General features: G+C 39.6%; 1 protein-coding gene across 1 annotated transcript in view; it reads right to left on the reverse strand.

The window, feature by feature from the left end:
- Positions 1–15,620, reverse strand: part of ETFDH (electron transfer flavoprotein dehydrogenase) — an 18,077-nt gene extending 2,457 nt beyond the window's left edge. The window contains exons 1-10 of the mRNA XM_084286251.1: positions 15,513–15,620; positions 14,171–14,317; positions 13,247–13,476; positions 12,279–12,360; positions 11,871–11,989; positions 11,456–11,533; positions 9,073–9,219; positions 7,127–7,267; positions 5,580–5,723; positions 1,409–1,577 (exon numbers count right to left, since the gene is read on the reverse strand). Of these exons, the coding sequence (XP_084142377.1) occupies positions 1,409–1,577; positions 5,580–5,723; positions 7,127–7,267; positions 9,073–9,219; positions 11,456–11,533; positions 11,871–11,989; positions 12,279–12,360; positions 13,247–13,476; positions 14,171–14,317; positions 15,513–15,546 (1,291 nt within the window). The 5' untranslated portion in view covers positions 15,547–15,620. The remainder of the gene's footprint in view (positions 1–1,408; positions 1,578–5,579; positions 5,724–7,126; positions 7,268–9,072; positions 9,220–11,455; positions 11,534–11,870; positions 11,990–12,278; positions 12,361–13,246; positions 13,477–14,170; positions 14,318–15,512) is intronic.

A 15,620-nucleotide genomic window follows, 5' to 3' on the forward strand; every position in this document is an offset into this window, starting at 1 on the left:
AAAGCAGCTCCTCTCATGGAATCAAGATCTGACCAGGATTGCTTACCTCTGGTCTAAGACCCAGGATTTCAATTTTAAATTTGTCGAGTTAAAAGCTTTTCCTTTACAAGTTTGGCAACCACAAGCATTTTGATTTCAGTAACTATAGTTAGGGCCCAATGCAGGACACCAGTGCTAGATGTTTCCTCCCTTTATAACCAGCAAGTTATCAAGCTGTGTTTGACTAAACTTCGGGTTTTCGTTACAAATGCTGCAGACATTGCACACTTGACACATCTCCTGCAATATAATATAGTTAAAGCCAAGCAATTAAAAAGTTTATTCAAATGAAAGTTTCTTCTCCTTCACCAATCTCTGTTACTACCATACAGGTTTAGATATTTTAAATAAACATGTTAAGGGCTTGTCTATACATAAAAACCTATTCAGTCTGTATTCTCTGCCTCATGGAAGGGTCTGAAAAAACTCCCTAGCTGTGCACAGAGCAGTAGCTGGGCTGTAATCTGTCTTGACAGAGCTCTTAACAGCTTATAAAGCCTGCTGATAATCAAAGAAGAGCAGCAGACTAACCTAATAGAGTGTTTATTATCTCGGACAGGTTCTAGGGCTCTAATCACTCTGCTATGTTACAGTAAACTAGGAGCTTTAGTTCAGCACACCTCTGTGCCACCTTCAGTTGCATGTTTCTCTTGCAGAAGAGCTCACTAGAGGGGACTCCATCACTACGGAGAAGAGATTTTTAAAATAATTACATGGCACCTGGCTGTAGTGGTTCTCCAGAGTGGCTGAAATTCTAGTGGGGTTATCTCCCTGAACAGCCTTTGTTAACAGATTTAAGGGAACAAGCAGGGCTTAAATATAACACTACAATGCAGTCAGGATCAGATGACTACCCCAATATATTTGAATTACATATAATAGGAAATACACAATCTCACACTGAGAAGACTACAAAGATAGAAAAAAGGACCCTACTAACAACAATATAGTGAAAAGTAAGCAGCAGTATGAGAATTTTCAAATTTACGTGTCATCAGCTCCTTTTAATTTTCTGCCTTCTGACTGCAGTCTTTCAGTAAGACTTTTTGAATGATAAAGCTAAAATTTTTAACAGTAGGAACTGAATATATATTATTCTTGTTTACTTATACAGGAAGCGCAAGCTTAGTTTTCTCATTAGAGGCTTATTTTTGTCCTAGCGGTAGGATCAATACTTCAGAATAGCTAAGCAAACCTTCATTTCTCAAATCATTTTACAGTATAAATAGTAAACAAACAGTATGCATCTTTTTAAACCACCACACTCATTTCATGATTTGCATTTCCATCAGAAAATTAATTACAGCTGAACTGTTGGTGGCTCCAACTGAACACAAGGTAAGTCCAGGTGAGAGCACAGCGATCTTACCTATTGTCTTTGACTGCAGATTCTCATTCGTTAATTGGCTAAAGATGGCTTCTGAAGCCAGCATGCCACTTTTCATTGCAGTGTGTGTCCCTTTGATCTTAGGAACATTCATGAGTCCAGGACTGCAGCCAATTAATAATCCACCTGGGAAGGTAAGCTTGGGTATCGACTGAAGAGGGAAAAGAAAATCCATTTTGTTAAGTGAATATAACATGCTGGAAATCAAACTGGCATGAGACTAGAGTGTCCTTCACACTGGCATGTACATGATCTAAATATACATTGACTTAAGTTATTCTACTTAATCAAATTATTTTGGCATAGTAAACAAATAAGAATGCAGACTTAAGAATGCATTAGGTTTGAGAAAAGACAGCATTTTCCCTATATCCTCTCTCCACTTCATCTATAAAAAGACTGTGCTAATGTCATCCACTGATACTATTTTCCTCCTTCAATTTCAAGTGAATTTCTTTGAAATATATTTGTGCTTCCATTTTCGACACATTAAGTTGTATCAGTCCCATCTCAGAGTTTATTAGTTGGTGCTGCTTTTTTTTCCATTTGACAAATCTTTTCTGTCAAGCCACACAGCATCCTCCCTCCTCCCCCCAAATCCCACTTATTTTAGACGTTTTTCAGCATCCAACAAATACATTTTTGGAGCTAAATCATCCTCTTACCCCTGTTCTGCAAGAAGTGTAAGGTCTTTGAATACAGTCAAAAACTGTGCCTAAGTACCCAAGACAGCCAAGTAATTTGCAAACATAATGTACATTTTATTAACACACATTATCCTCCTAGATTAACTCAGGAATAGCTCACTCACCTGTCATAATATTCTCACCCTCATCCAATGAGATTAGGATTTAAGACAGAGAGCAGCTTCAAAGCACAGACAGCATTCTGAGCAGAAAGCTGTTACCAAATAAATCCAGGCCTGAAATTGCTGGAGGCAAGTTACAAACACAGCCTCCCTCAAAAAGTCTTGTCTTTGTGCTGGTGAGGGCTTGCGAGTCCAACATTCTGCTTTTATTAAAGCTGCCTGAAACAATTTGTTTTGGAATAGCCTACATAATTCAACTCAGAGTAGTAGTTTTATTTCAAGAAAAATTAAAAAAAATGGTTTCCAAGATAATTTGAAAAAAAACGTTCCTTTTCTCCTGTTAGTTCAGTTGCTACCTGTTCACTATACTCAGGCAAGGCTGCCTACTTTTGAATATCCATACAATAGTCACTAAAAAGAGTTGTACCTCACACATTTTCCCTGTGATTTGGGCAATTTGTTGAATCAGACAGTAATTTGGTTCACAGGAAAGGTAATTTAGGCTAAAAACACAACTATGACTTTTAACTTACTTTTCTGTTACTAGAAGTCTTAAGTTCAATTATATGACAGTATTTCAAAGGAATTAGGTAGTAGGAAGGAAGTATTCTCCTTTCACAAGACCTTTGGCTGAACACAGTTGGCTGAAGAGAGTAATTCTGACCTACTAGGATGCAATGATGCAGCACTGACATAATCATTGACAGATTTCTTGACTGGTTCTTGAAGTTATAAAAAAGATGGTGAAGTAACATCCACTATTTTCCTTTAAGTCATCTATTTTGCTTAATGGGCATATAGAGGCCAGCATACTGCCGAAGTGTGAATGAGATTAGTCATGTAATAGAAAAGGTTGCATGCATCCCAGTTCTGTTAGCAGTTCTTGTTAGGAGAGGTATGGAACTTCATGGCTGTTTTCACAGGCAGTCTGCAGGCAGTTGAATGAAGACATCAAGCTGGGGTGGCACAAGCACTCCCTGCCCTGAGACACACAGAAATCCTGAGCTCAGCCTCAAGCACTTGGAGAAGCCAACACCCTCTTGCCAGAAAAACGGCAAGGACAGTTGGTTTGGAGGTCAGAAGGCAAGACGTGTACTCTTCACAAAGTCCTGCCCCTGGCAAACAGGGAACCTGATGTTCTCCTCCCCTTAGCTCAGCTCAGGGGTGAGAATCTGTAAAAGCAAGTCATATGTTTGACACTTGCATGGGTCATCAACATGATTAATTTCCTTTTTTTCTTTGATATTCTTAACAATACATTGCTCAACAACAGCAATTACTTTTATTTTTCCCTCAAAACTCTGAAATCTTTCCAAAGTATTTGATAAAACAGAGGCAAAACAGAGGTTGCATGCGAATTTCTGAATTTGCAAGTCCTTGATTTTGGAATTTTAATAGAAGAAATAACAGCTATGTAGATGTAATCTATTAAACTCTGTCCGTTCCCTCCACATATCCCAAAAGTTACAAAAACAGGGAAATATCTAAGTGCTTACTCTCTTCTCTCTTTCACGCAAAGCTATTTTAAAGAACGTGGTCATAAGGTTGTAGATAATAGAAAAATCTTAGATCAGTGATAATTTTATATATGTATTTCATACAATACTGTCACCAAAATGCAAACTGGAGCTACAGAGCCACTTACATAAGAAAATATTCCTGTACTCCAGTGATGGAAGTGAGTCAGACTGCTACAGTTATCAAACAACATATGCAGAGGAAGAGTTACTTTTTAAAAAAGTCTTCCTAAGTGACTCATCAGCAAAGCTTTTTTTTTTTTTAATAGAAATCATATATAAAAAAAAATCTACTTAAAAATGTAACTTCATGATCAAATAGACAATTCTAACTAGAGGGAGTAAAAAGTTAGACATGCAACATGCTTTTATGTTAGAAACGGTGCAAAGTAAGTGACATGTTTTGAGCCTGGCAAAGCAGTCCGAAGATAAGGAGATGGATGTGCAAGAGCTGTACTTCTACCACCTGTGCAACAACACAAACAATGTCTGTGACTTAAAAACATGTTCTTTCAGCTGTGTGTTGGGAGCAGCGTGAAGAGGAGCATGCAACTGAAGTCAGAATCCAACTGCTTCATCCAAGCCAGAAATTCAGTAACAACTGTGATACAGAAACCAGCGTGCTGGAAAAAGAAGCCCCTCTTGTAAATATGCCCAAATTAAAGCATCTTGATACTTTCTATATTATCTGTGTTAACAATGGCCCAACAATGGTTTCCAAGATAAGCCAGTAACACAGCTGTTACCATGAACTGAATACAAAGAACATGATGCGACATACTTCCACTTCAGACAGCACGAGGTGATCAACCAGCAGGCTGACTTTATGCATATCATGAGCGTAATCCTGAAGCTGCATCATGAACTCACATTACTCAGTCCCAGACATTCACACTTGCAGCAAAGCCTAACTCCAGGAAGTTATCACAACAGTTACCTTGCTGCTGAAGTTCTATTTCAAAAAGCTGCACAAGGCCACATTTATATTAAAGAAGAGATTCAAAAAGGAAAGACAAAGGTGTCAGAGAGCAGAGGTGAATGGCCCCGCAAGCAGGCTACGCAGATCATGAACACTCAGCCTGGTTTTAAGTTCCAAACAGAGAGAGGCATCGAGAAGATGGATGTGGCAGCCCAGGACACACAGCAACCTGTGCTTCAAGATCCCCACACGAGGTTAAAAACTTGAAAGATCTTGAGCTATTAAACATCTGTTTTAGACTATTTCTCCTGCAAGTTATTCCAACCCTTTCAAGTGACCTCAAGTCTTGGTGAATATAAATCTTTTAGACTCCCTGAGGGAACAAAATGAACATAGTGTTCCGTCTCCCAAGAAGCAGGAAATTCAAAGCTGTGCATAAAAAATACTGAAGGTACTTGAGGAGGTGGGGACTTACCTGCCAAAGTACATAACTGCAGCACCATCACTGACTAAAGGGTCAAGCACTCAAAAGCACAAGCATTTAGGAAAATACCTCCCCTTCCACCCCACCCCCCAAAAGAGTGGTGCTACCCACCACCCAGGTTTCCAGGCCAAAGAATTACCTGTACCTTTGCTGCAGAACACGTTTGCCTGCAATATCAACTCCACATGTAATTTCAAAAGTAAAGTGACTGTGTCAGAAGATTGCTGGTATTACAGAACCTAAGCCTAGCAAATCTCAGCAGGTGTCTCCAGTAAGATAACAAAGTCCTTGTGTCTAGCAAAACTTCTGGCCTTATTCATCTTTGTTATAGTTCAGTTGTTTCCCAACAGAATGCAACCTGAATCTGTAATACTACAAACATGGCTACAGAAAACTGGAAGTAAAAAACTTCATGAAAATGTTACCTGGAGACCACCTTCATTCAATGCTCTGGCACCATATGCAATCCTTTTTCCACCTTCCAAAGTGGGCTCTACACTCGGATGGTGCTTCCACCTCTGAAACTCCCTAAACGGATTCAAATAGGGATTTTGATAATCTAAACCAACCTTAAAAAATAAAAAAGCGCAACATTAATGAAAATAAAGTATGAAATTTCAACAAAAGTTAGAAAATAAAACAACCACGTATTACCAGATCAACTCCTCAGTCTATCTCATACTAAATCAACCTTAAAATCTTTCTACTTGAAGAAACTACTGCCAAAACTACACTGTATTATTAACAGTATAGTACAAGCACGTCTGAGAGTTTGCAGCTGTAAGACTGTGTCCTACATATACCTGAAGCATGGAAATCCTTAATTGCATTGTAACCACCTTCCATCTGCCTTTGAAATAAAGCAGTGAAATTAAATTAAGCATGATTTAATGGTAGGTAAGTGAGAAAACTTGTTTGAAATTTGTTTCAAAAACTCGTTGCCCTACACAAGCCAGAAGGAGAGGTAAACAATTATTTCTAAATACTTGTTATGTCCTTGCTCTCACATATTTTAACCAGTTCACATTATTTAGCTTAGTCAATTATTTCCAATTAGGTGAGCCTTTGTAAGATAAAAACAGAAAATGGGGAAAAAAATGACTTAGCCAGTTGGCTGAATGCCCAGGTTTTCTATCTTATTCGTTTGAGAACTTGCCCAAAGATAAACCCTACATTTCCCACCTTTAACATATTCTTGGAAGGACAGATGTTACTGAATTTTCTCTTTTGTCCAAAGGAATAATTTCTGGCTCCTGTAAGCTTTATTTCACAAAATTATCAAAATATATCCTGAGTCAGCAACAAACTACCTTGACTTCTCTGGCTGTTCAGTTCTTTTAGAGCACTGCTTGCATCTACTTCCAATACTAAAGTTCATGAAGGATTTTCAAATTATGTACAAGACACATTCTGATGTCTGTTACAAGAATCAGCTCAGACTGACATAGGTGTAAAGTTCAAAAACAAAAGAAGTGCTTGTATGTGCACACAGAAGTGGTTTTTCTCCTATCTGAACAGGAGATAGGAAATGCAGGGTATTCCTACTTTGATGCTTCTCCCATAAGATTGGATATGCATGATAGGCTGTCACACAAATAAGGAAACTGAATTAAAGTTGCAAAAGTGACTGATTTTGATGTTTCCTAACTTTTGAGTATTTTGTGAAAATTTTGCGAGCACACTTCTGGTTAATCATCTGCTTTTGGCTTTATCAAAATTTGTTTGGTTTACAAAAGAACGTATTTGTAAGTTTTCCACTTTGTTCTTAATAAAAGATGCTAGATAAAAGACAGATTAATGACAAATTTACCTTTCCTTATATGAGAATGAGTGCACTTAAGACTATGAAAGTACTAAACTTGGTCTGCTATTTTTGTGGTTTTTTATCTTCACATTAAAACAGAGAAGAGAACGCACACAAAAATGAAGACCCAAACAACAAACAAACACGAGATAAACCAACTTCACTTACCACAAATCCAAGAGCAACTAAGGGTTCACCCTCATTTAAGTGATAAAGAAAGGATCCTCCATATGTGTGTCTGTCTAAAGGCCAACCTACAGTATGTTCCACTCTTCCTGGTTTCCATTTCTTTTCATCAATAATCCATAACTGAAACGAAGATTGCCAGAAATTATTCTATATTGCAAAGCAATGGCATTTCAATAATAAAGTAAACTATAGATGATAAATGAATTTACTGCTATGACCAATGCATGAACTCATCTGGCTGAAGACCAGATTATGATGTACAAATACTTTTTTGGGTTACCACTCAAGAATTTGCCAACATTTTTCCTTGACAAGCCAGAAACTGCTTTTTCCTTGGTGCATCAGAAAACGTGGCAGACTCCAGCATTACACCCAAATATTTCATTCAGCACGATCCTTTTTATGAGCTATTTTGATAGATATTTTTGCTAACGAATGCAACTACGTTGACATTTTTTCTTTAAAAAACACATTTTTTTTCATATGAATCATTACAATGTCCTCAGCAACATTCTCAAGATCAGGCTTAACTATATGGCTGAGTTGATTTAAGTATCTGCTGTCAAACAAGTTGCCCTCCCTTCTCTCTCCTACAAATTTCCAGTACTCACCTGACCCATGGCAAACTTACAGAAGCATTTTCCTATTTTTACTGGTGGGTTAATTTTCCACTCAATTCACAAAACATCACAGAGTGATGTGCCTGGCCCAGTGTAAGGATGGAGGGGGAGCGGAACTCTCTCTTCTACCCATGGGGCACCATTAGGTTAGATCTTCTCAAGCACAGAGGGTACATCTACACTAATATTTAAATTTGGATAAAGGAGCATCTTTTGAGTGGGACTCCAGACTGCTCCCACTCAGCACGCTTTGGTTCACATTATAGAACAGCCACGGAAGGCAGGGACTGGATTCCTTTCACATGAAACCCAACTCTGCCTGGCTCCAGAAACCCATCTAAAGCATTCAAGTCACAAAAGGGTACTCGGTCCATGGGACTCAAATAGAGCCAGTCCAAAGTAAAAATAACCCTGAGATGTGCATAGCATGGATGTCAGCTCATCAGCACCAACGATTTCACTTTACAGATCCATTCCTATTGGACTGTACTATTTGCTAAAGCAGACATGGTCATATTGAAACCTGTCTCATCTGGTACCAACGGGACTGTACTCCACCTACAACTTAGGTATTAGAAATTTTAACTATGTCATGCATAGGAGCATTCACCAATTGCCTCTTCTCTACAGAAATCTAAAACATATTGGTGGAAATATTTCAAAATCACCAAATAAATTTGGTGAACGCTTTGTAGTTGGAAGCACAAGCTTAAAGAAATAATCAAAGAGTCAAACTCTGAACATACTCCAGACAAACAGGTCTTTTTTCATGCCTAGTATTTCCTGAGTATAAAATATTTTTATGCACATGATCTCTATCCCAATTTTATAAGCCTGGCGAAGGAATCAGGGTATGTGTGTGTAAAGCTCATGCAGGTGTTTCAGAGAGCATGACAGCCCCCTCCTCTCTCTAATGAACATGCAGAAAACCCATAGAAAACCTTTCTTCCCCTTCTCAGGTATTAAAACTACCTAAAATTAGGCAGCATGAATCCCCCTCTCATTTACTAGAAGAACTGAAAATAGATTTCACAAACAAGAATAACTGAAATCAGATTAAGAAGTGAAAGTGGATTTACAGGTACTCCTAAGTACAGATAAAAGAGTAATAAGCATTCAAAACAAAAGAGTCGAGACATTCAGAAATGTCTTCTCTCATCATCTTCAGAAAATCCAAGATTCTACAGTCTGAAAGTGTAATTCAAAATCTATCATTCTAATGTCTTTATATAAAGTAGCTCGAATACCAACTACCTTCCATTTTTACAGTATTTTCCCTAACACTTAAAATTCTGCAGATGATACCTCTTTCAATCCAATGCCATAGCTCTGGGCTTGACAGTTCTCCCTGAGGTTGTATTTTTTGTACAGCTGTTTGGCCAGATGTCCGTGACAACCTTCAGCAAAGACTGTGACCTTAGCGTGGAGTTCCAAGCCTCGTTCAAAGGTAGGCTGCAAAAGTGAAGGATTTCATCAGCAGTTAGAACTGTGACACATCAAACCCACAGAAAGAAAACGCAGGGGAATAAGGTGATTTTACGTTACTTTGTAGCACTGCCCAGACCCTACAAATCATTGTAAGCTAAGATGGAAGAGACAGCTGGAGCAGAACCAAACTATGATACACCACCAGCAAACCTGGCAAGGGGATTGATTAAAGCAGCACCACAGTGAATGGCCAATCTGTACTGAGAGCGATTCTTTTGCAGGTCAGAGGATTCCATGATCACATCTGCTCATTCACACAGTGCAAAGGAACCCCAACAGAACAAAGAATTAACCTGTAACTTTACACCTTAAATTTTTGCTCATTTTTACAATAAAATATTGTCTTACATATGTACATGAAGGATGCCTAATAAAACACCAGGTCAGAAAAAGATATATCAGTGTTCTGTCCCTCTGCCCTGTCCCCCCCCAAGAACGTGCAACTTCAGAATAAAACTGTAGAATAAAATTGCTACAATAAATATTACACCAATATTATATTGCTTGTTAAAACACAAATAATGTTAGGGTAATTCTGTTGTGGCGTTATAAAAGAATTTCTCATCAAAAACTCCGATGCAATTCAGAGTAAGATAGGGGCAACCAGCAGGCTCACAGCAGCAGTTCATACTCACTTGCATGCTTGAGTGCATTAGGCTAGAATAGACGAGTAGGTTTATTTGCAATGGAAGGATACTACATTCTAAATATACACAACCTTGCAGGGGAAAAAAAAAAAAAGTTTGTTTTAAAAAAAGAATCCTGAATTGAGAAAGTTTAATGCTGAAAAAGATCACCAGACCAGTTTTCAATGAAACCTAACAGAGGTAAACCATTTTGTTTGATTGGTGCTGATTACCAGGTGAAACTCTACCCGTTAACCACACAGTCTGATTAGGTTCTGTATAAACAAACACACTGAAGGTATTCTTGATTTGCAGGTTAGGCAAATGATGTTTACTCAGCTTTATGCACTGGAAGTATTATCAACTGACAACTAAAACACTTAGTTTAAATACTCAGTTTACATTAGCGGCACCCTAATTATGTACAAATCAAAGAAGTCAACAGACTTCATGTTTTTAATAGGCACTTTCTACCAGAGTATGTAGAAAAAAGATTAGGTTTTGAGGATGCTTTAAAAAGATCCGTATTTCCTCCCTACTTAAACAAAAAACAAACAAAAAAAAACTGCATTAAAAACATTTATTACTGCTATGTATTACTTGCACCTCCTGCTGGAGAACATGCACACCTGAAAATTAGCGTGTGTATATCCACCGGGGGAGACAGACATCATACAGGAAAAATATATTACTTTTTCCTCCATTACATTTATTTTCTTAAAACAAGAACACATCTTTTCTTCTCAACCTCTACTTTGAAGTGGAAAAAGAGACCAGACTTTTACGTCAAAGTAAGTACTTTTTTGAAATTCTACGTAAACTAGTAAGAAACTTCATATAAGAAAAGTTGAAGAAAACAACAACAACAAACCTGTACCCAGAACTTCTGTAGCCTGGTAACGGTGCGAAAGTTGTTCCGAATTGCTCTGAGGTACTGACTCCTCCCTGTGTATTGCTCAGGGAGGTGACACGCTTACAGCACGTTCTGGATTCCACTAAAAATCATCCAAAGTCCAGCACTTAGGGCAGGGGGTCACCTTCTGGATATAGCAGTGTGACCAACCAGCAAAAACGTATAAAGATTCAGTGTGTACCTTGCCCCAGCAAGGTAGACAGACTGTCAACAAATGTTGACTACAGTTGTACAGAAGAAAAAGCAGCCAGCCAGAAGCACGCTCTTACATGTTGCTAGCTACCAGCAGGACAACAGCTATCCATTTCACCCTCACGCTTTTTTTTTTTTTTTTTTTTTTTTGGAGTTCAAGGGAGTGTTTTTTTTTTTTTTTAATACTGATTTCCCGTGTGTCAAAGCACGCTTACAGTCTTTCCTTCCTATCACCCTCAAAGAAACCTCCTTTCTGCAAAGGCTTTTTCTGCAAATTTCACAAGGAGTTTACAGTGTCCGGAGACCAAAACTTTCAAGTGCAATTGATCAATTTTATACAGAGTGGAAAAACAGGTACTGAATTTTGTCATTTTTCTTAGACTGCAGCAAGATTACTGATATCACTAGAAGCAGATACAGCACAATTTCCCAAATTAGATCTCTACTTATGGAAAACATGACTACTTACTTTAGGTGCTCCGTCCTTTTGAATGCCCACATCATTCGTAGCTATCCCTTTCACGCTACCATCTTCATGAAAAAGAACCTTTGGAAATGTTTAAACAAAAAGAACATTTTAACAATTAGTCATTTTAATCCATTCATAAAAAGTCCCAACAGAGGTTGTAAGCACCAAGTCTTTCTGCTATCTAGTGGTCAAACTTGGAAGATTACGTTCTTATTAATGTACTTTATGATTCACTTTGTGCTTTGCTGGATCTGGACCAAGGATTTTAGCCACTGAAACATGGTTTTCATAACACATTTCTGTTAAGAGGAATGTTGTGATTGTACAAATGCTGTGAGTGTACAAATAATAATTGGGGGCACAGTGAAAGGGGCTTCAAAAATGCTTTTCATATACACACTGATATCATTATTACCTCAGCTGCTGCATAGCCTGGATACAACTCAACACCCAAGGCTTCTGCTTGTTCACCTAACCAGCTCACAAAGTGTCCCAGACGTACTATGTAATTCCCATGATTAACCATTGGAAGTCCTAGGCAAAAAGAATATACACACAAACATATACACACACACCTAAGACACAGAACACTAAGCAAAGTGTAAGATGTAGACCAAGATACATCTGATGTATACAAGTGCCATCTTCAAAAAAAATAACATCATCTGTGATTAGAGCCATCATCTACAAACACCCAATTGCTGCAGGCTATTATATTCTCCATATGCTTGTTGCGCTACATTGTATTAAGATTGATTGATTCATAGAAAAGCTGAAAAACATACTGAAAAGATGGTACAAGGAGCTCCTCACCAAACTTTACCTGGAAGAATTGGCACTGGAATTCTAGATTTCTTTGTTAAAATTCCAAACTTGTCTTCAGTTACAGGAGTATGAAGTGGAGCCTACATAGAAAAGGGAATAGAAATAGGTCTGTGAGTTGTTTTTCTAGTCAATCCAAACCAAATAAAATACATAAGAAAAAAAATTAAAAACCCACACAAATAATTAAAAAAAAAAAACGTGCTGGCAGTCATTTAAAGGTCTAATGAAGCACTTCTGTAAGAAAGTACCACTGGTGAAAAAAACAAGGATCTTATGAAAACAGTCATCAGACAAGAATCAACACAACTGAAAGGTTAAAAAACTGGAACAAGGCCTTGCAAATCCCTGCTATAGTTTGTGCTTCAGCTTGTACTCCATCAATAAACACTTTTAAAGAAGGCAGTGCCTCTTGTGTATTCAGCCCACTAAGACAAAACAACCAGTCAAAGGCCTGCTTCTTCCAGCTCCCAGGTGACAGCAGGGAGCCAGCTGCCAGTCAGATGGCTGTCCTGGCAGGGATGGTGCCTCAGTTCTTGCTGTCCTCCCTCCTAGACGACCTTAGGCCTGAGCTACTACGTCTGCACAAAACACAGTGGAGCACAGTCAGAGGTACTGCCCAGAAGTGACAAGCCTGGCATTGCCATCAATCTACCACCTCACTGCTTGTGCACAGGAGCTGGATTCTGTACAAATGCAGGAGATGCAGTGCACCCCAGGATGTGGCGGGCATCCTGCATATCTGCTGTAAGACCACTGGATGGTAGAGCAAATGCCGCAGCATACACGTTTAGCACTGTTGAACTAGAGAAAATGTACTAAATAGAAAACAGGTGTCTTGCTAAATAAACATACATGTTTTTAAATGGTACTAAGCACCAAAGGTACCAAGTTACTAAGTCACACCAAAATGAGTCAGATACAGGAATTTATGACGTGCCAGCAATGTGTTTGTATGTTCATACATACCCCCCGCTCCTTCCAGTCTGGAAATAGTTCTTGCAAGGACCTTGGCTCAAGACAAGCACCAGACAGTGTATGTGCACCAATTTGGGAAGCCTTTTCCACCAGACAAACACGTATTTCTTTGCCATGCTCAGCAGCTAACTGTTTGAGTCGAATAGCTGCAGAAAGACCTGCAGGACCTGCTCCAACAATGACAACATCAGCTTCCTCTGCAAACCTCTCCATGTTTACCCCTTTAATAGAAAAAAAGATAGTAAGATAAACTAAACTAATCACCAGTTCTCCCCAACATCTCTCTCCCTACACCTTGCTCTCTGATACCGACTACTGGGTATCTCCACAGTATTGCCTGCCATAAGACGAGGCTAAATACTTAACAAAATGCCCACTTCTGTACTTGGAATAGTGCAGAATGATATTAGTATTCCATTATAAAATTAGCTCTTTGTAAGTTGTAAAAAGATATGCCATAAAAACATATACAAAGTCTCTATACACCAGAAATATCATCTTCAGAAGTTAAGAAGAAAGTTAGTTAATTAAGAGCCCAGTTAGCTAGCTGCATCAAAGACACTTGGTGAAACTGTAGGGAAGGGAGAAGGAAGAAAACAAGATCCTTAGTCTGAACATGTTACTTTATTTTACACTAATTAAGCAGTGACTTTTCTGAAATTGAAACCTTTAAAACTGCTAAACATAAAGACTGTAATGTCTGGAAACGTTGCAAAAGTTGCTTATAGGTTTTCTTGATCTCATTTCATAGCACTAAAGACACTCATTGTGAGAGTCCACGAAATTTCACCTGGAAAATTAGTCCTGTATTTAATAGAATTTCTGTAAAAAGAAAAAACAGCAACACATTTCAGTGTTGTTAAAGCTCAGCAATAAGAATAAAAAGCTTTTAAAAATGCATTTTTTCCCACCTACCTTCCCATCGCTTGTCTTTGTCCCGTGGATGAATCGTGTAATGCGTAGTTATGCGAGGCACAGCGGCAGTAGAGGCACATCTTGCTGTGTGCAGTGACGGAAGGCAGTCTCTCTTTATCAACTTCAGAGCATGAAAGCACTGACGTGCTGCAAAAACAAGAAACAGATTTAACAAATCATTCCTTACTCAAAGTCTTCATTTTTTTTCAGAAACACATGGCACAACCAGTGTGACAGATCCCCAACAAGGCTGTCAGAATGAGAGGATGAGGAACCATAAATGCAGATTTTAAATTTTCAACAGTTACAATTACACTGTATCATTTATATTAAAAAAAAAAAATAATCTGCAAATAGAAAGGTTTCTCTTTAAGCATTCTTCACATGATACCACTCCCTGCACCGGCCAACCACTCCTGACAGCTGACACGGGATAGTACACGCTTACAAGGGGAAAACGCATTTTAAGTTCCTGCTGAACTTTGTACTCCAAGCCTTACTTCAGACTTCATGAGAAGTGACTAAACAACTGCAGGTGCAGGGCATTCAAGTTCACCACTTGTGACACCAACACGCGCCGAGATACACAGCCCAGACTGCCGACAGGAGGCAGCTCGTCTAAAACGTCACGGCCTACACCAAAAGCTCAGGCTTAAACACAGGTTCAGCGTAGCCAAAGCCAGACACGGTAGATACAGTTCACCTTTACTTTTGCTGCAGAAACATTAATCGTTGCAACAACAAACTTGGGTCTCTCATTAAGGAAATGGAAGAGAATTGAAGCGCCGAATGATCAAAACAGGATCTATCCAGCAGGGAAACAACATGCCACAACTCCTGCTTTAATTTCCACTTTTCACATAGAAAAAAATGGTTAGGACGTTATTTGTACTCAGAAAAGCAGTGTATGCAATATCGTAACTAGTTTTAGCGTACAAATCTGTGAGCTAATGCACCCTGAGATTTTTCCTTCCATTACAGAGTCCTTGCTGTAATCTCAGGGGTGAAGAGGCAGCACACGGCATTTCAAACACGGCATTTCTGCCAAAACGCAGCAGTAAAAGGCCCGGACGGGGCCGTAGCGCTGGCAGCAGCACTGGCGGGGCCGGCAGCCCGGCCGCCCTTCTGCCACAACCCCACCCGGTGCCGGGCAGGGCGGCGGCGCCACAACAACCCGCACCCGCACCCGCACACGGACACTGCGCCCGGGCGCCCTTCACACAGCCGGGGCTGAGCAGCCGCCGGGACGGGACAGGACAGGACAGGACGGGCCGGGAGGGTTTTTATTCCACCACAGCCCCAAGGAGCTGGGAGCCGCCGCCCCCCCGCCCCGCCGCGTTACCTGTGGCGCCGGGCGGGCAGCGCGACCACAACATGGCGGCGCCCTCGACCCCTCTCGGTGCCCCCGCAGCAGCTGCCCGCGGCCCCGCTGCGCCTGCGCGGGGGCGGG

This window comes from Netta rufina (genome assembly GCF_964035555.1).
Source record: "Netta rufina genome assembly, chromosome: 4".
Lineage (NCBI taxonomy): Eukaryota > Metazoa > Chordata > Aves > Anseriformes > Anatidae > Netta > Netta rufina.